At 41.0% G+C, this 21,368-nt stretch overlaps 1 protein-coding gene across 1 annotated transcript in view; it reads right to left on the bottom strand.

The window, feature by feature from the left end:
- Positions 1-531: 531 nt before the first annotated feature.
- The window catches only part of PIK3C3 (phosphatidylinositol 3-kinase catalytic subunit type 3), an 84,272-nt gene continuing 63,435 nt past the window's right edge, over positions 532-21,368 (bottom strand). The window contains exons 24-25 of the mRNA XM_067315420.1: positions 8,820-8,945; positions 532-1,314 (exon numbers count right to left, since the gene is read on the bottom strand). Coding sequence (XP_067171521.1) covers positions 1,300-1,314; positions 8,820-8,945 — 141 coding nt within the window. The 3' untranslated portion in view covers positions 532-1,299. The remainder of the gene's footprint in view (positions 1,315-8,819; positions 8,946-21,368) is intronic.

The raw sequence follows: 21,368 nt of genomic DNA, 5'->3' as shown, positions 1-21,368 counted from the left end.
GTAACCAGGATAATATACATCCTCTAAGTGGCAAATAATCAGAGGGGCTGAACCCAGTGTTGGGCTTAACTAACAACTTTGGGTAATATACTGAAATAACTCTAAGGGTCCATTACAGCCCTAGTGGATTTTCTTCCATCAAAGCCCTTTGGGTGTTGGTCAGCAGAAGCACAAAGCAAGCCTGACTCAGGAATATCAATCAGATTCAGACCAGTCCTTACCTTTATAATTGGGAGGGCTTTCCTCCCGACTTAAATTACTGTTATTAAAAAAAAAAAATACATGAATATAAGAGCACCCTTTGAGGAGATCCACACATTTATAAAGAGCTAATTACATTGCTGATCATTCGAAACAGATTCATTGTGAACTCAACGTGTGGCACAAAAGTAATTTCTTTAGTGGCCTTATTCTTGCATCAAGCAAACTGAATACTTAAAATCCTTACAGAAAATCCAAGAGTTATGAACATAACCTTCTAGCGTGCTAGGTTTCAGCAGGTAAGATTACAAAGACAAAACAAAACGCCTCAAGACTGCAACAACAAAGAGTTTATTAGAGTCAAGAATATATAATCACTGTACAGAAAACATTCAGAGTTAAAGTGTGAAACACTGAACTGCTCACTGTGCATTCTGGTTGCTGAGCCTGTTAGTGATGATTTAATTGGCTGCCTACAGCTGGCTAACTTATCAGCAGTTAAAAACATTTTTGTAAGCAGGGAAGATATGATTGTCCTTTCTAGTCTATAACATTGCCCAAGGTAGGAAATAAAGGATCATATGAATTATATTTAAAACTTATTCAAGGTACAAAGGGGAGGAGAGGAGATTGCCATAGTTTTGTGTTTTTCTGCACTGAGGAACTGTAGCCTTTCTGCTGTATCCTGTACGCAGCCATGTTCAGTACAGCAATAATTTCCATTTTTAAATAAGAAAATATATTAACAGGTACAAGAGTTTACCATCTAATGCCAGCTTCTTCCAGTTATCTTTGGCTTGGGAGGAAGTTGCTTACTTCAACCTTTATGGCTCAATTATTTTCACCAGAAAGAAATGCAGTAATATCTGAGCCTAAAGGATGGTATAAACAAACATTTTCCTTTAAAACATGGTTATTTTTAAGCCTTCAAATGACGTAGACTCAAAAAGCTGCTCTGTCTCCTGAGCTCTCAGCTCTCCACGCTACCAAATGTGCAGCTTTTGCCTTCTAAAGCTGTTTGGGAAAGTCCACAAGGTGCTTGAGAAATCCTCTTCATCACGTGCTGAGGCTCCTTTCCACCTCAGGTAGACGAAAGGCTTATTTTCTCCAATACTAAAAGAAAACAAAAAACACAGCAGGACATTCATTCAACCTGGTTTACTCACAGAGAACAAAAGTTATGTGCAAATTGAACTTTGGGTTTAAAAACATTGTAAAGTGCCTAAAGGCACTTTACTCACCTGATTTTCACAACCCTTCAGCAGAACCAACAGCTGGGAAACCAACTCTATCTGTCACTTGACAAATAGTTAATTTACACAATCCTGCTGTTACGTTTCCCCTATTTTATTTGGCATGCAAGATCTGCTCCTCCAGCAGGAGGAACAGCACAGAAGCTCTGTACTGAGGGAAAGAAACCACAGCTGCATTCTGGATTGCAGCAGCACTGGGAGAGGAATGCTTAGAGATACCTAAAGCCAGTTCACCATTACAACTTAAACTGAGTTCACTCCTAAACAGAGAGCCACAAACCATCAGTATAATCCTAAATCAAGCACCTACATTTTAGCACCCCCCCCCCCCGGTTTCACTTTTATATCACTACTTAACCTGAGCCCAGGATGCAACTGACTCAACTTGTAAATTTACAAGGAAAATAAAATGGGAAATTAGTCACTTCAACTGGAGATTGTTTCTTTCCTCTGCAGGGGGGAAAAAGAAGTTAAAATGAAAATGTCTCTCTGGGGAGAAACGGCTATCCAGTCTTCACCAATATGAACTGAAATTAGTATGTGTTTTTTCTCCTCTTGAGAAGTCTTGTACAGTACTACCAACTTATATTCTACATGCTGAATTTACTTTGAGACACCAGTTTTTTGATAACCACTAAGAGAGAAAAAAAAATACCATATAAAAAGGCCTGTGATATGTGATTAGAATATGTGATTAGATAACAGATTAAAGATACATGGAAAAACTAACGTAAAGGCTTCATAGCACGGCTTTGAACTGAATCCAATTTACAATACTGTTACAAAAGAAAAGTACCAATCGGATGCCAAAATATACAGACTGCTTTATACAAGAGCTTTATTTACTACAGAGCGACATACTGAACACTGATACACAATGCTTACTAAAACAACCAACCTTATTGAAAAACTCTTAACTGGTGGAACAGACAGCATAGATTGTGTGTGCGAGTGCTTGCAGGCCTATTTTGGAGGCAGTAAGAATAAATACATACAGATAAATAACAAACCACATGATGAAGGGCATTTCAAATGAAAAATTGCATGACTTAAGGCTAATCTGCTGTTTAAGCATGCATTATAATACCTAAGAGCTTTTTTTTTTTTAAGACAATTTTTAATACTTTTTAGAGCAAGGCCATTGACAATTCAATGCAGCATTATATATGAAAAAATTGAAAGCTTCAATTGGCCATTGTGTAAGATGACCACTTTATTGCAAATTCAATTATGCATTAATTGTTCATTTGTTCAACGATTTACAGACTCTGTAAAGACTCCAGCAGCAAGTTCTTAAAAAGAAGGCTGCCTCAGACAAAGAGTAAAGATAATGATTTTGACTAATGAAGTACTAAATATCACTGAAGTGCCCTACCTTGCTTGTAATATGTACAGAACAGACATTTATTACATTTAATTCTGATGGATTTTTTTGGTAAGGTTTTTCTTTTTTGATGTAAATAGTCCTCAGATTCTTGTCAACTGATGATTCACTTCTGACTATTCTTCTTGTATCCTCCTCAACTTTATAAGCATTAAATACTGTTGCAGGGGGGAGCCTACAAGTGTAGTTATTTACAGAACATGAATAAAGGCAATAATCTCAGCTCTGAAACTAGCAGAAGAATCCTGCATCATGTGGAGCCAAGAGATGCCTTAGGTACTTACGAAGCAACGCATTACATTTTAGGTCCCTGATCCCAAGAGGAGAATAGGAAAGCCTGAAGGACATAGCTGTCAAACTCTATAGCACATGCAGAGGGTTCAGCACGTCAGAAAAAGCAGTTCCCAAAGCCTCCATGCTGGAGTACAACGTCAGCCAACTGGAAGGGTGAAAAACCTGAAGCGAGACAATCTGAGCAGGCCTACGCTGGAGGCCGTCACATCTGCTTTCTTGTTATCCAAAGTGCAACACTCATGCGAGCAGAGCTTGTGTTTTAAACTCCCAAAATATGAACGGAAGATGTGATGTGTGCCTGCTGTTATAGCCTATGGTTCAGAACACTTACTTGGAGCTAGAAGCCTTGGGATTAAATTCTTGGGTATCTTTATTCTGAACAAATCTGTCCTGTGATTTTTAAAAGCAGTTGTTAAGTGCTGAAAGAGTCCAGCAAGAACAAGTCTGACTGGAAAAAGAAAAGGTCACCTAAATCAAACCCATAAACTCTGACTTACTAATACAGCTTCACAAATGCAATAACAATTATCTGGGAGAGTCTGGCAGTCACCTAAAAACAATGAAGTAAAAAAAATTATGTCTAAAGGAAAAGGAAAAAAAAAAAGGTGAGTGTCAGGATGCAATTAAAAGAAAGGTCTATGCACCTATCAGATGCACTTTAAAATTTAATCTTGTATCTTTGCAATGACATGAGCACTGTTCTTTTTAAACCTCAATGTAGATGCTAGATATTTTTCACTTTGCTTATGATACTACTGCCCTACATCCTGAAATCAAAGCAACGCACCATGACTGACAACACATGCAACATTTCCACATAATTACACTTCCCTTTTTCATGTGAAAAAAGATCATCTCTATTAAATATATATGCAGATAAAAATGACATTTTTACTGCTTATCCTGCACTATAATGCTGTTCTTGAAAATAAAATTTTAGTTTACAGCAAACAATAAATTAGGTGGAAGACCTTTAGCTCAATGGATAGCCATAAAAACTGTTCTCATCAGTTTGTACCAGATTTTGATCAGCCTTTTGAAAAAAGGAATAGATTAAAAAAAATACTGACACTAACTGGCTTTTGAGATCACAGTTTCATTTTTCCTCTGAATTCCACGTCTTGTCATGAGACTAATACTTAAGGCAAACAGACAGTGTAATATCTTAAATCCCTGATAAACACAAACTAAAAGTGTCAGAGCGCTTTAAGGAAAAAAACATTACAGATTCAGAGATGAAATGAAATGCTTTTGTGAACACAATTTTATTGAACAGGGGAATTAAACATTTTATAGTCTTACAGTGGTCTACTGTAGGACAGCACATACACATGTGGCTGAACATTTCATTCTTCATACTACAGCAGGGATTTTAATACTAGAAGCAGTGGAGACAATATTCTTCCACTGCCACCTCAGAGCACTATCAAGAATCAGAGATCACTTGAGGTTGGAAGGCACCTCTGGAGATTGTCTAGTCCAGGTCCCCCTGCTCAAAGCAGGGTCAGCTGGAGCAGGTAGCTCAGGACTCCAACCAGTCGGGTTTTGAGCATCTTCAAGGATACTCCACAACCTCTCTGGGCAACCTGCTCCACTGTTCTAACACCCTCACAGTAAAAAAAGCTTTTTCTTGTGTTTAAACGGAATTTCCTGTGCTTCAATTTGCACCCATTGCCTCTTGTCCCATCACAGGGCACCACTAAGAAGAGCTGTGCTCCATCTTCTTGACCCCCTCTTCTTCCCCCAAATCAGGTATTTGTACATATGGATAAGATGCTCCCCACAAGCCTTCTCCTCTCTAGGCTAAAGAGTCCCAGCTCTCTCAGTCTCTCCTTATGTCTCAGATGTGCCAAGCCCTTAAATCATCTTTGTGGCCCTGTGCTGGACTTGCTCCAATAGGTCCTTGCCTCCTTTGCAACAGGGAGCCCAGAACGGGACACAGCACCCCAGATGGGGCCTCACAAGTACTGATTAGAGGGTCACCTCCTTCGACCTGCTGGCAATGCTCTTCCTAGTGCGGCCCAGGACAGCATTCACCCTCTTTGCTCCAATGGCATACTGCTGTTTCATGTGCAATGTCGTGAACATCAGCACATCCAGGACTTTCTCTGCAAAGGTGCTTTCCAGCCAGTTGTCTCCCAGCCTGTCCTGGTGCACGAGGTTATTCCTTCTCAGGTGCAGGATACAGCATTTTTGTTGAGCTTCACAAGATACCTTTTGGTGCATTTCTCCAGCTTGTCAATGTTCCTCTGAATGGCAGCACAAACATCTGGTGTATCAGTCGCTCTCCCAGGTTTGTATGGTCTCCAAACCTGCTGAGGGTGCACTCCATCCCATCTTCCAGCTCATTAATGAAGATGCTAAACAATATTGACCCCAGTATCAACCCTGGGGTCCACCTCTAGTGACTGGCCTCCAGTGGACTTTGGGCTGCTGATCACAACTCTGAGTCCAGCAGATCAACCAGTTTTCAATCCACCTCAGTGTCCCTTTATCTAGTCCATATTTTACCAGTTTGCGTATGAGGATGTTATGGAAGTCAGTGTGGAAAGCCTTGCTAAAGTCCAGATAAATAACATCCACTGCTTTCCCCTAACCCATCGTGCTAGTTATTTTATCACAGAAGGCTATCAAGTTGGTCAGGCATGATTTCCCCTTCATAAATACATGCTGACTACTCCCAATCACCTCCTTGTCCTTCATATGTTTGGAAACATTTTCCAGGGTAATTTGCTGCATCACCTTCCCAGGGACTGAGATGAAGCTGACAGTCTTGTAGCTCCCCCAACCCATCTTCTTGCCCTTCTTGAAGACAGGAGTGACATTTACTTCCTTCCAGTCTTTAGGAACCTCCCCTGATTGCCATGACCTTTCAAAGATAATCAAGAGTGGCCTTGCAATGAATCCCAATCAGGCAGTCTGTGGCAAACAGACAAAACGTTGCCCATGTTGGTCTGCCTGCTAATCCTGACCCATAAGCTCTCAGCTGGCTCACTGTTCGTCCCCAGGGAGAACTCCATGCATTCCTGCTGCGCTCTCACATAAAAGGCAACTCCCCCTCCTCCAGTCTGTTCTTCCTAAAGAGCCTGCATCCATCCATGGCAGCACTCTAGTTGTGCGAGATGTCCCACCACATCTCTGTGATCCCAATGAGATTGTAGCCCTGCAACTGCACACAGACCTTTAACTCCTCCTGTTTGTTCCCTATGCCACGTGCATTAGTGTGCAAGCACTTCAGAGAGACATCCAGTCATGCTGATCTCCCAGAAAAGGTATGAGGAGCTTTCCCACAATGGTGTCCTGTAGGTACTTATTTATTTTTGTATGCTTCAAGTGGGCCCCCTTTCAGCCCTGTTTTGTTGATTAGGAGGTTTCTTTGTCCACATCATCCTGCACCCTTTGCTTGCCAGACAGATCCACCATGTCCTCGCTGGATCATGGGTCATCTCCCTCCCCTCCCCAGTTGCTCCTCGTTTAAAGGTGTCCTCACCATGCTGGCCAGCCTGCTGGCAAAGTTGCTTTTGTCTCAACTTAGTCAGGTGGATTCTGTCTCTCCCTAGCAGTCCTCAATCCTCAAAGAGGGTCCTATGGTCATGAAGACCCAAATTTTTGTTGTTGACACCACCCACAGGGTCCATCTGCTCCTCCTTAAGGCCCTTCCCCCTCACTGGCAGGACTGTGGAGAAAACCACCCATTTTTGACACAAGTAGTCAGTGCTTCACATGCTCCAGGTCTCCCCTGAAGAGCAGCAGGGGGTAATAGTCTAAGGGCTGGACAAGCCATGGCTGACTTTCCATAACATGCTTGATCCAAGCCCCCAGTAAGTAGCAAACCTTCACAGTCTGCAGGTCAGGTCAGCAGATGGGGACTCCATCCCCTAAAGCAGGAAACGTGTGGGAATCTCTCTCTACTGTCATTCACTGCTTCCTTCCTGGTGCTGCTGCATGGCTCAGAGTTTGCTGGCTCAAATGCTTTGTTGGACAGAGCTCCCAGCCCCTCATCTGTTATCAGTGCACTGGATCTATATCTGCAGGTGGATCAGGAGCCATCCTCCTGATTCCAAAAATCACAAACTTCCAGCCTTCACCATCCTGGGAGTCTCCATTTCTCAAACTGATAAGCACAGACTGCCTGCTCCTCCTTCACCACAGTTGGGGGTTCAGGCTCTTGTATCTGCAGGGTCTTGGAGAAGATGTAGTCAATCTCTTGTCAGCCCTGATGTTGTGCAGTTTGCTGATCTCCTCCTACAGCTCCTTTACTTGGTGACACAGATGACACCACCACACATCTCCTGTGAGTGAAGCACCCATCTCCTGCTGTCCATGCCTCATCAAGAGGCCCCAGACACTCCCTGCAGCCCCAGACCTGCAAAGCTGTCTCCTCCCTGAGGAACTGTCTGGGTTGAGGTCTCCAACATTACAATGGCTGCTGGAGACTCTGCCTTGTAGAGCGTTGCCACTGTTGCAGAGGACATGGGTGCAGAGTTCCTGGCCTCCTTCTGCACACCCTGCTGTGCAAGCTGCTGGGTCTGTTAGTTATCAAGATAGCCAGCTGGAATGCACAATTCAGAATACTGCACAAAAGGTTTATTCTGTCACTCAGTAGATATGTCTGCAGGAAGTCTACCAAAGGTAGGAAAAAAGGCAATTCATCCTCACTCATTCACTTCAAGACCAGAAGTTAAGGAGTTCTGGATCCTTCTTTCACAGAACTCAGGCTTTCCAATTTTCAGGTCTTACACTTAGGAATATAATGAGTAACTTCCCACCAAAATGACATAATTATATGGAATAAAACAAGTTAACCTCAGAACTTAGAGCTTAACTCCCCAATTTTCCTCCAAAAAGAGTTCAAGGGCACATTTTAAAAGCTCTCTTGCTTTGTACTGGGTAACCCTGTTCCACGGCTTCAGAAGCAAACAAGTCTGGAGCCAATGATGAATGAAGAACATGCTCAATCTCAGTTAATCAATTTAAAACCTTATTAAATCCTAGATGAGCATGCAAAAATCTGACCTCCTTTAAACTATTTTTATTAATAGCCCTACCTGACAAAGTACAATCATTGCAGAGATATTGGTTTAACATACAAAAATATCCACTTATCTAGAACAAACAAACAAAACCCCTCAAACGATTTATATTTTAGAGCAAAACCTGTTATGAAACCCATGAAATGCTCAGATCTGGTTCAAACTTTCAGATTTCTCTCTTACTAGGCACAGCTATTAATCAAAACATGCCTATCCAAAATACCTTAGAGAGAATGTTTGCTAAGGTTCTTCAAGGAATTTTGCAGCACCACTGAGGGCCTGCTCCCCAGTCTTGGCAGCAAGAACACTTTGAACTTGTTGAACACAAACTAAAACATCACAGAATCACAGAATGGTTGAGGCTGGAAGGGACCTCTGGAGATCATCTAGTCTGCCCCCCCTGCTCAAGCAGGGTCACCTAGAGCTTGTTTCCAAGGGTTGTGTCCAGATGGCTTTTGAACATCTCCAAGGAAGGAGACTCCACAACCTCCCTGGGCAACCTGTTCCAGTGCACTGTTACCCTCACAGTTAAAGAAGTTTTTTCTCATATTCAGACAGAAAACATTGTAAACAATGAAGGTAAGCATTGAACCTACTGTTTGCCACCTCTCATCTTAGTTTTCAGAGAGACCACCAACTGAGAAGCTACCTCACCTGTGCAAACTTGTGTATCTGCTCCACCACAGCTGCAAAGAGGGCATGGACGCTTTCATCAATTAGACTCTGCATATAATGTACAGCTTCTTCATCAGAGAGGTCCAAACGAAACTTGTCTTGCACCTGGGGCGGGGGGAAGAAATGGGAGAAATTCATTTATGCAGGAAAAAACTCTCACCAGTTACAATATATACTATTATAGTTCATCTATACAGTAGCTGATATCATGACTTCAATTACAGAATCACAGAATCACTGAGGTTGGAAGGGACCTCTGGAGATCATCTAGTCCAACCCCCCTGCTCAAGCAGGGTCACCTAGAGCACATTGCACAGGATTGCATCCAGGCGCATTTTGAATATCTCCAGAGAAGGAGACTCCACCACCTCTCGGGGCAACCTGTTCCAGTGCTCTGTCACCCTCACAGTGAAAAAGTTTTTCCTCATGTTAAGATGGAAGTGTCTGTGTTTCAGTTTGTGCCCATTGCCTCGCGTCCTGTCGCTCGGCACCACTGAAAAGAGTCTGGCCCCATCCTCTCGACACCCTCCCTTCAGATACTTATACACATTGATAAGATCTCCTCTCAGCCTTCTCTTCTCCAAGCTAAACAGGCCAAGCTCTCTCAGCCTTTCCTCATAAGAGAGATGCTCCAGTCCCCTAATCATCTTTGTGGCCCTTCGCTGCACTTGCTCCAGTAGTGCCACATCCCTCTTGTACTGGGGAGCCCAGAACTGGACGCAGTACTCCAGATGTGGCCTCACCAGGGCTGAGTAGAGGGGGAGAATCACTTCCCTCGACCTGCTGGCAACACTCTTTCTGATGCACCCCAGGATACCATTGGCCTTCTTGGCCACAAGGGCACATTGCTGCCTCATACTTAACTTGGTGTCCACCAGCACTCCCAGGTCCTTCTCAGCAGAGCTGCTTTCCAGCAGGTCAACCCCCAACCTGTACTGCTGCATGGGGTTATTCCTCCCCAGGTGCAGGACCCTGCACTTCCCTTTGTTGAATTTCATGAGGTTCCTCTCTGCCCACCTCTCCAGCCTGTCCAAGTCTCTCTGAATGGCAGCACAGCCCTCTGGCGTATCGGCCACTCCTCCCAGTTTTGTATCATCAGCAAACTTGCTGAGGGTGCACTCTGTGCCTTCATCCAGGTCATTGATGAAGAAGTTGAACAAGACTGGACCCAGTACTGACCCCTGGGGGACACCGCTAGCTACAGGCCTCCAACTAGACTCTGTACCACTGATCACAACTCTCTGAGCTCTGCCATTCAGCCAGTTCTCAATCCACCTCACTGTCCACTCATCTAACCCACACTTCCTGAGCTTGTCTATGAGGATGCTATGGGAGACAGTGTCAAAAGCCTTGCTGAAGTCTAGGTAGACAACATCCACTGCTCTCCCCTCATCTACCCAGCCAGTCATCCCATCATAGAAGGCTATCAGATTGGTTAAGCATGATTTCCCCTTGGTGAAGCCATGCTGACTATTCCTGATCACCTTCTTTTCCTCCACATGCGTGGAGATGGCTTCCAGGATGAGCTGCTCCATCACCTTTCCAGGGATGGAGGTGAGGCTGACTGGCCTGTAGTTCCCTGGGTCCTCCTTCTTGCCCTTTTTGAAGACTGGGGTGACATTGGCTTTCTTCCAGTCCTCGGGCACCTCTCCTGTTCTCCATGACCTTTCAAAGATGATGGAGAGTGGCTTAGCAATAACATCCGCCAGCTCCCTCAGCACTCGTGGGTGCATCCCATCAGGGCCCATGGATTTGTGGGTGTCAAGTTTGCTTAAATGATCTCTAACCCACTCCTCCTCCACCAAGGGAAAGTCTTCCTCTCTCCAGACTTTCTCTCTTGCCTCCAGGGTCTGGGGCTCCTGAGGGCTGGCCTGAGCAGTAAAGACTGAAGCAAAGAAGGCATTCAGTAACTCTGCCTTCTCTGCATCCTTCGTCACCAGGGCACCCACCCCATTCAGCAAAGGGCCCACGTTTTCCCTAGTCTTCCTCTTGCTGCTGATGTATTTGAAGAAGCCCTTCTTGTTGTCCTTGACATCTCTAGCCAGATTTAATTCCAAACGGGCCTTAGCCTTCCTCGTCGCATCCCTGCATACTCTGACAACATTCCTATATTCATCCCAAGTGGCCTGTCCCCCTTTCCACTTTCTGTAGACTTCCTTCTTCTGGTTGAGTTTTGCCAGGAGCTCCTTGCTCATCCATGCAGGTCTCCTGCCTCCTTTGCTTGACTTCTTGCTCATAGGGATGCACCGCTCTTGAGCCTGGAGGAAGTGATGTTTGAATATTAACCAACTCTCTTGAACACTCCTTCCTTCCAGGGCCCTCACCCATGGGATTCCTCCAAGTAGGTCCCTGAAGAGGACAAAGTTTGCTCTCCTGAAGTCCAGGGTTGCGATCCTACTTGGTGCCCTGCTGCCTCCTCGCAGGATCCTGAACTCCACCATCTCATGGTCACTGCAGCCAAGGCAGCCCCCAACCTTCACATCTTCCACCAGTCCTTCTTTGTTTGTTAGTACGAGGTCCAGCAGCACACCTCTCCTTGTTGGCTCCTCCACCACCTGGGTCAAGAAGTTGTCACCAATGCTCTGCAGGAATCTCCAGGACTGTTTGTGCCTAGCTGTGTTGTCTTTCCAGCAGATATCGGGGTGGTTGAAGTCCCCCATGAGAACCAGGGCCTGGGATTGTGAGGCTACTTCCAGCTGTCTGTAGAAGGCCTCATCCACTTCCTCATCCTGATCAGGTGGCCTGTAGTAAACACCCACAACAGTGTCACCTCTATTAGCCTGCCCTTTGATCCTTACCCATAAGCTCTCGACTCGCTCTTCATCCACCCCTAGGCACAGCTCAATACATTCCAGTTGCTCTCTCACATAAAGAGCAACTCCACCACCTCGCTTTCCTGGCCTGTCTTTCCTAAAAAGTACGTAGCCATCCATGACAGCACTCCAGTCATGCGAGCTATCCCACCATGTCTCTGTAATGGCAATGAGATCATGGCCCTGCGACCGCACACACATCTCTAGTTCTTCCTGTTTGTTCCCCAATTGTGGAAATTTAATAAAGAATTAATTTACTTCTAAATTACAACACATCTTTGTAAATTCACAACTTTATATGAAATGTCTACTTTTAAATCTATACTATCATGAAAATGAAAAAGCTATTAAAAATTTTGGTGTTTTTCCCCCTCATCTTCAGCTAATCATTTCAAAGTCCCAAACCAGAAAGTCAGAGAAATACCTGGACATACCAGTCTAAACAGAATTAAAATGCTATTTTAAAGCATTAAAAGGTGAAAAGGTGAAAAGGAGAAAAGACTCAAAAGTCACTCTGCAAGAGCGAATGCCAGCTTAAAAACAAAACAAAAAACAGAACACCCCCCAAAACCCACACCTCTGACATATACAAACTTGAAAGACTCTGGATGAGCCTAACAGTTTCTGAAAGCCTTCATTCTAAACTTAATTTCAGGTAAAACTGTCTTTTGGAAATTGCAAGGCAATTAAGTAGAGAATATGGAATCAGAGGAAATCAGTCCTGTCAAAATTGATCTTTACATCACAGGTGAGAACTTGATCAACTCCGATTACATCTGCCATCCATGAACACTTGGTTGGAGACACTGCTACCCCTTACATCATTTTTTCTTCTGACAGCAACATATTTTAAATACTGTACCAATATTTTAGATGTGTTTTGCCTGGTACTTGCAATTTGTATATGAATTAAAAGCTGACAGCACTATAATTAAGAATAAAGCAACAACATCTAAATTTCCTTGTTTCAGCCTCAGGCAAAGCCTTGATCCATGAATATTTACAAAAATACAGTGAATGCCTTTTTGTGAATTCCAACCAACTCCATGGCAATTGTTCAGGACTACTCCAGACGTTAGCTCGCACAAGCACCTTTACCACAGACATTTCTTTGGTAATATTCAAAACACATACAACCAGCAACAGCTTAAACAGATCTACAGAAAAAGATCTTGCTTTTCAGGAACTATGTTATTTTTAAATGGGAGGAACCCAAGTAAGTTTGGCAGACATACCTTATCCCTCACATCACTTATGAGAGGTAGATTCATAAATAACCACTTTGGATGAGTTCTAATAATCTGAAGTACAGATCTGAGGAAATGCTACAAATACCATAGCATCATTTCCTAAGTTTTCAGAAGATCTGGCTGTGGAGCAAGCTCTGCATATCAGGAATGGCAAACATTCAGATTCCTTCTGAAAAAAATTTAGGTTTCTCGCATAACATTGATAGCTTTGCGTGTTCAATTTGGAAAACCATTTGTGCTATTCAAGAACTCGCAATGAGTCCATGACTTCTCAGAATAAAATTAAGGAATTTAAAATCCCAGTGTTCTCTAATCAATTCTAACCTATAACTTTAAAATTCCTAGCCCCCTTGCAAAGTAGTGCTGATCACAATTGAAAAATTACCCAGCAATTTTACATTAATCGCAGGAGATGAATCATAGCTAACTAACCACTTTATGTTCATAAGATAAAGTTAGAATGGTGTGAGCTCTTGTGGAAACCATCGTGTCCATCTAATTCAGTCCCTTGCATAATAAGGTATAGGTATAACCGTATGAAGTGGGTTTTTTTGCATCGTCTGTAACTTCTGGCTTTATCGATGAAAGTATCTTTTAGAGTTTTTGTAACGAAAGAGAATCCATCACATCCTAGGTAAGTTGTTCCAATGATTAATCGCCCTATTTAAAAATCATGACTTATTTCCTATCTGAATTTGTCCAGCTTCCATCCCAAACAGTTGAATCCATTAAAACTTTTTTACATTAAAGAACTGCCCATGAGAAATCTTTGTAACAACTATCTAATGATCTAAGTCATTTCTTAACTTTCTCTTGATTAAATAGACTGATTGTAAGACAGAATCAAGTCTTTTCTGAACACTTTCCATTTATTTATTTTTTCAAGTATTGGTAAAAATGCTAGACAAGTTATTTCAGCAATATTCATAATAAGGTTGTATTACTGAGATAATATGAACTGCTCTTCCCGTTTTTATCCTTCCTATGCACCAAGAATAATGCATATGCAACCACCCTCTATAAGAGCAAAATACTCAAGAGATTTCAGTTTATCATTACTCATCATCCTTTTCAAAGGAAATGTATTCCAGAATATCGCCCTTCAGTGCTACAATAAAAAGCATAAGTTAGCCTGCCAAGTATGGAAAGATAACACTGCTTCATTCAAAATACAGTTATAACTGTTGATGTGCTTGAAGTAAGTACAAATTGAGTTTTTCCTCAACTTCCTCTCAAAAAGAATTTTGATCAATATGAAAGAACAGAATAAGCTGGAAAAGTTCAAACTCTCAAGGAAGCAAGCAACAGAGACAGAATTAGAAAATATCTCAGCCTAATATTATAGATCTTTCATCTTCATACCAAACATGATTAGAAGAGAAAGTTTATTTTCTCCCAGAGACATGCTTAGAGGATTGACAACCAGTAAAGCACACAGTAGAATGCAACTGAATTTAATGGGACTATTCATACACTTATATTTATGCACAAGCTTAATACCTTCCCAAATCAGAATATATAAGTCTATCATGTTTATTTTCATGCTCACGGAAAAGGTGATGCAATGGGTATTCAGCAAAATTGCTAACTGCAGTTTCAAAAAAACCCCACACCACTGTAATGACAAATTCTTTTATACAATTCTGGTAATCAAGCACTTAAGCCCTCTTCTAATCCATTCATACATGAACATCTCAGAAAGTCTAGGAGCTACTAACACTAAGATGCTGCCTTAGTCATATGGAATTAATGGCTATTTAAACTATTTACCACCTTCCCCAGGAACAGACTGGCACGCTGATAATACGTGGAAAGAAATTTACCCACAGTTAGAGCTTAAAATAAGTATGCAATTTAACAGCAGGATCAGAAGCTGCTGACAACTACATCTTTGCATGAAAGTTTTTCAACAATTAAAAGCAACTGCTGCAACCTGAGAAGAAATATGGCAAGATGAGAAATTACTTCTTGAGCCACAACACCAGCAGCAAGATTAATATACACTGAATTACGGCTCTTATAACAAAACCAATAGTAATTGTTATTTGACAATTTGTTATTGCAAAGCAAACCATACATTCTGAAAGCCAATAGTTTCTCACAGAGCAGGTGCTACTTAGCAAGATTTCTGTATGGCGTTTAAAAAAGGAAGCAAATTTTGGGATCATGTTCTGATGAGTTACACAATTATCTCATTATAAACACTTAAGAATGGCCATCATGAAGGCATTTATTTATAAGTTTATATGAATTACTTATACAGAAGTCTCACTTTAGCATTTTATTAAGTAACTCTTCTTTGTTTGCTGTTAGCGTCATTTCTCATTGTTAGTCAAAGAGAACGGAAACATACTGGATCAATCTATTTGAACTTTTGCTTTGTTTCCAGAAGGGAAAATTTTAAACCTCACACCATATACACACAGTAATTTTAAACATATATTCCATCAGGTCTCAAAATAGTAGAATTTGAATGTTTAAGGATGAAAAGGTTGGATAAAGAACTACAACATCGATGAAAAATCACGACATTCCACCTTAAGGCTTAGAGTTGTCCACTTCCTATCCACCTGCATAGTGTCCGATTTAGTAATAAATAGAAGGTTAAAAACAGCAACTCAGTTGCATGAATTTGTATGTCTAGGAATTTTGTTATACCTCAGTTAATCTGAAGTGTCCTGTAAGAAAGCCATTGATAGCCATCATGGCACAACTCAGTTTTCCAAGACAAAAAAAAGTCAGAATGAGAAGGGGAAGAGGCCATGAAGATTAAGCAGGAGGGACAGTTCAGAAGAAAATACCGGGGGTAGTGGGGTGAGAGGGAAGTACTGAAGTATTAATTACTTTGGGCTGAATTGATAAATGAAGTATATAAAAATTAAGTACCAAAAAGAAGCAGATCCTTACTTTCTGCAGTCATTTAGAGAAAGGGAATTCAGCAAGGTAAGAAGTCAAGAAAAGGAATATAAAAGGAGTATTCTACAATATAACCAGGAAGAAATACTACTTTGCACCATGATTATCAGATCTAAAATTAAAGGCTTATCAATACGTCGTTAAACTCAAGAAAAAGCATTACAAGAGGAGGAACTGAAGATTTAGTAGCTCCCCCACCTTCCCCAAGTTAAAGGCCCAACACAGGGTGCAAACACACCACAATAACATGTGTGCGTGCGTTTTTAAATGCAACTGAAAGATCTTTATGCTTTCCATCACTGCTACCCCCAAGACACGGATTTTCCAGTATCTAGGGAGATCACAGATTCAAGCATTAACTAAGAGATCTTGTGTTGCACAAAGACAAAAAAGCACCTACACAGCAGCACTCATTTTTAATATGGGCTAAAGCTGTTTTTATGCATTTTAGTTATAATGAGATCAGAGTTTGCAGCTACATTATTATGCTTTCTCGAATAGTCTAGGCGCGAGTTTTAAGGTGTCAGCATATAGGAAAAAAAAGAAGAAAAAGCAGACATTGGTTTTAACTACATTTTTGCTTTAAAAGAACTATCAGGCCCCAGTCAAAATGAGAATTACCTTCCCCTCTTCTAGCCCTCCAAAAGCAGTGTCAAATGGTCACATCATCCATATTTTGCAGAAAACCCAGGATACTATTGTAACACAGTCTGATCAAAGTAAACACTCACTTGTATCCCACATCCTCATTTCCGGGCTAGATAAAAGAAGTCCCAGACTATTTGTTTATGCAAAAACAGAACACAGAGATGGAGCAAACTTATTCGATTAGGGCATGAGGCTGCAGGAGATATTTGGCTATTTCACAGAAAACACTAATACCTCCCCCCCCACACACACACCTCTTTTAAAGATAGGAAATTTCAGAAAACAAGCTTTTAGGTCTATTTACATTTCATGTGATAATTCACTAGAAACAAGGAACCTGCAAAGTTAATTCAGGAGCAAAGAGACTGTAACATCAACCAGAACACTGCAGAGCATTAACTGCAGATAAATTCATACTTGATTTTTGCTTGAAATGTCTCCAAGAACTCAGAAGACTACAATTTTTGAACGAAATAACATCAAGTGTTTTGTACAAAGTTGATTTCATTGAATACTCCAAGCCATGCCTCCCCCCGAATGCTGTAGTACATTATAGAAAGCAGAACAGCAATAATGAGGAGAGGAAAACCTCAAAAAATGTCCAACCATCATATTAAAAACTGCAGTTAAGCATGTAAGGTAATAGAAGGTCTATGTTCTTCATACAGGTGAACTTATGTCCAGATTATCCTTCTCCCTTTTGGTAATTTTGTATTTTTGGATGCATGATAGGCCTAGGATTGAGGGATCATATACCATTTCAGAAATACTACTAGTGCAGTTAAGTGCACTTTATTGCAAGTTTTGAGATTTTTCACTTACACTTTGCTCCTTAACCACAACCTCCCCCATCTCCCTCACCAAACAGTGGAGTCATTCCTCCTTCCCCCCCCCCCCCCCCCCGCCCATCAAGTTTGATCTGCTGTATAATACAAACCATGGCTATCCTTGTATTAAACTCAGGAATTTGTTTTTGATGAGCAAGCATCTTCTAAAATGGAGTCAACCGTGAAGCATTCCCCAATCCTATGGGCAGTTCTCAAGATCATTGCTGAAATGGTACCTAAACCGGATTATTAGGTACTTAAGGTTCAACATTAATACAAATATTTTTAGGAACTCTCATGAAGCTTTTTTACACTTCTCAGGGCAGTATCTGTACCCTTGCGTCAGGGACATCTGTAGCCAAGCTTTATGCAATTACTGAAGAAGACAGTAACACATTTGGAGCAAGCAGATCACATATACATGACAAGCGTTTCTCAGGCAATCCTATCGATACTTCATTCTCAGCCTAATTGTGAGTCAGTCATTCTGAAGACCGCTGGCTGCTGTAGTATCTCTGCTTCCAGCAAGATTAACCAGCACCGCTCATGTTTACTGTAACTACTAGCAACATAATTTTATCACTAGAATAAAGGATTGCTCCTTGCGAAGTCAGCTGCTTAAGAGAAACTTCAGCATCGCTTTTGATTGGGTCATAACATGTATTGAACATAAGCATCCCGACCATTGCTAAAATTTGAGGTAAATCATTTAATAGCAGAATAACAACGTTTAGTGAGGTTTTCATGATTATTTTTACTGTTTTGCCCTAAAATTGTTACCAGTAGTCAGCATTCAATGTTCAAGTAGCACAAATAGGCTTTAAATTCTTGGCTTAATCTGTATCACATTTCATCTTTTTCAGCAAAGGATTTTGTTGCTTTCTCCATTGCTTGATTGCAACATGTTCCAAACAACACATTATACAAACTACTCAGATGCTCTATTTGCATGAATATTTGTATTTATAAGGCTATTTCGACATCAGCTGTTATTTTCAAGACTTTCATTTGAACAAATCGCAGTTTCTAAACAAGCCTGTGTAGGTTTTTGTAGCACTTTTTTTTTTTTTTTTTAAATAGAAGCCAGTAAAAACATTAGTGAACATCTCTAAACTGAACTTCCACAAAAACAAGGGTTTCAGCCTCTGCATTATGCAAAGATGATACTGTTCCAGCTCAGAATTTCATCATTTTGGCGAAAAAACTTATAGTCAAATAGACGGCACAATAAGAAATAACAGGAGTAAAGGTGTGTTCTCACAAACAATTCACTTTGAGATTTATTCCGCATCTTTAGATTTTGAAATGAATTAATACACATGCAAAAAAATCAGCAGCCTAGAAACAGAAAAGCTGGGTGTGCAGCTGCAGCATTAGTACCCAAATGGACAGAAAGATGAACGCCCGTTGATGCAAAATAAGCTCAATGTTAATGTGAGTTTTTACAAAGAATAAACCTGTCTCACTTCCTCAGAGCAGGAAGTAAATACAAATACTGAAGCAGAACAGACTCCGACCAAGTAAAATTGAGTTTATTTCTCTCACACAGGAATAAAACTAAATCTCCTCTCAGCACTAATAGATCTCAGAAATGTTTCATAGCTCCATCTTTACAAACATTGCTATTTTCAGACAGCTGAAGAGGGACAGATATCTAATGCTGCCTAAGAAAGCATGTCAAGCATTAGAAGTCTTTTCTGTTTCGCTAAATTGTGAACTCAGCACTTAATTATCCATTTACCGACTCTGAGGGAGGGCAGAGAAGGGAGAAAGACGACAGGGAGTTTTACTACAACCCAGATGAAGAGACTGGCAAAATTCCTCATAAATTAGCTCAGGCTTAGAAACAAGGTAGCTCAGAAACTCTTTGTGAACCTCAAGTCAAATCACATCCCTGCTTCAGCTTTTCTGCCACTAGAACGGGAGTCATTTTACTTTGATATGTTCAAAGTCAAAGCAACAAAAGGAAACACACCTCCCTCTCCCTTCCTGCCAGTTTCCAAACATTTCTACCACTCATTTCTTACCAAGCGCAGCGAGACCTAGTTAGCGTTCGCGCTGACCTGAAAACACAGAGGGTGCTCCGCTTTGCAGGAGGAAAATTCTCTACTTTGCAGAATCATTTAGAATTAGCCTTTTCCTGCCTATACCCAAAGGGGTTATCGAAACTGCAAAGGGCTCCTTCACAAACAGCAGCTACCCACCGCTTGCGGGAAGCCAGGTATTTGCGCCATACACCTTCATGATAACCTCGCGGATAAGTGAGGCGTTTGCAGCAGCATCTCTGCAGCACCTTCTTTAATCAGCGGCCATTTGAAACAGAGTTCAGTCAATTAGAACGCTGTCCTTTAATGCCTGCCGAGTTCTTTGTGTGCCAATGAATCACTGGTCCCCGATGTTTTCCAATTTAAAGGTCAAATTTGCTATGAAGGACAGATACAAGCCATCTGGCTTTCCTGTAGAAAAATCAAAAAGCGCTTTTTTTTTCTTTTTGTGAAGAAGCGATAAGGCTGAATACATTCGCTACATCTGAAGAGCAATGGGCTACCTCTTCCTTATGCAAAATTGGCTCTATAATTGACTGCAGATTTGAGTCACTGCTACTTGAAATTATAGCACGGGCTAAATTAAAAAAGCAACAATTCGCAATTAGTATTGCAGCTGCACAGAAAAAAAAAAAGAAAAAAGAAGCAGAAGTGGCAGAAAAAAAAGTGAGGGATTGGCATTGTATTATCAATTATGCACTGACAAGTCTGTATATACAGATTTTTGCCCAGTCTTTTTCCTGAAAAACCTGAGAGGTGTAAAAAGAGAAGTGAATAGGGGAAGCTTTAAAAGCAATTACCTCAGAGGCCAGAGAAAGGGAGAAGCAAACTGTGGAGAATCTTCTGCTACTTTTCAATTGAATTTCATTTTGTGACATTTTTGAGCCAAAGTGGGTTTTCAAAAAAGGCCTAAATCAGACAGTGTTGTGAACCATGAGGTGAAGCATGCTAGGCTGAGCGACAGTTTTCTTTATAAATAGTAGGAGAGGGCAAAAGGAGGAGATGAAAGGGACCCTCTCCCTAAAAAAACAACAAACAGAAAACCCTAGTTTTAAATTCCTTAGCTATTTTTTGTCCAAAAAAAAGGCAAATGCTTTACCATTAAACAAAACAGCAAGAATTTTAAGAAGGCTCCTAAATCTCAGGGCAGGGGGTGAAAGGAGAAGGGACAATTTTTGCGCAGCTGGTAATCATTGTTGCCTGTTTGTCTTCTGTTGGGAAAAACAGATTGAAACTGGACTGAGGGAATCGAGAGTCACTAAAAAAAACAAACAAACATCTTCCTGCAATTAAAAGGTAGTAGCTAATCTAGTGAGATTGGGACTACACGTTGGAGGTGGATAGCTGGTTGAGATTAAGTTTTCTATACACACTGACAGAATAATTGTGAAATTTGAAAAACCAGAGAGATTTCATTAATTTTTTCAGGCCAATGCCGACAAACTCATCTTTAGTCCAATTTTAGGTGTGAGAATGCATCATTAAGGTCAGCACTGATTTAATTTCTGAACACAAATATTATGCAAAACAAGTGAGAAGGTACTGTCAGATTTTAATAATTTCTAAATCTACATCTTCATTTGAAATCATTGGGAGTTTCTGGTACTTTAACACTGTCGGGAAGAAAATGCACATCGTTTTCTTTCACTGATAAGTAACAAAACAGAATACAAGAAACAAAGCCATACAAAGTGGCAAGTGTTATTTATTTAGAATTATTTTGCTCCATCCATCATTATCATACTGCATGACTAGAGATGCAATTTGCAAGTTTTATTTTTTATTTAGAATATGCATATTCTTGAAAAAATTAAACCTCACTCAGGCTTTAAAAATTCGGTGTATTACTTTCTGAAAGTTGGGGAAAGGGGGACACCAAAAATATTTCCAATGCAAGGCCTGACTTGGTAGCCTGTTGTTACATCTTACCATACTCTTCACCATCAAGCAGGTATTTCCTGTCACATAAAACACCTCTCTGAATATCAAAAGTAAGAGGGAGGCATTAGGTTACTTTGTAAAGCTGAAG

Source organism: Apteryx mantelli, chromosome Z, assembly GCF_036417845.1.
Source record: "Apteryx mantelli isolate bAptMan1 chromosome Z, bAptMan1.hap1, whole genome shotgun sequence".
Classification (NCBI taxonomy): Eukaryota; Metazoa; Chordata; class Aves; order Apterygiformes; family Apterygidae; genus Apteryx; species Apteryx mantelli.
Note: the sequence above shows the minus strand (reverse complement) of the source record. Positions and strands in the feature narration are given on the sequence as shown.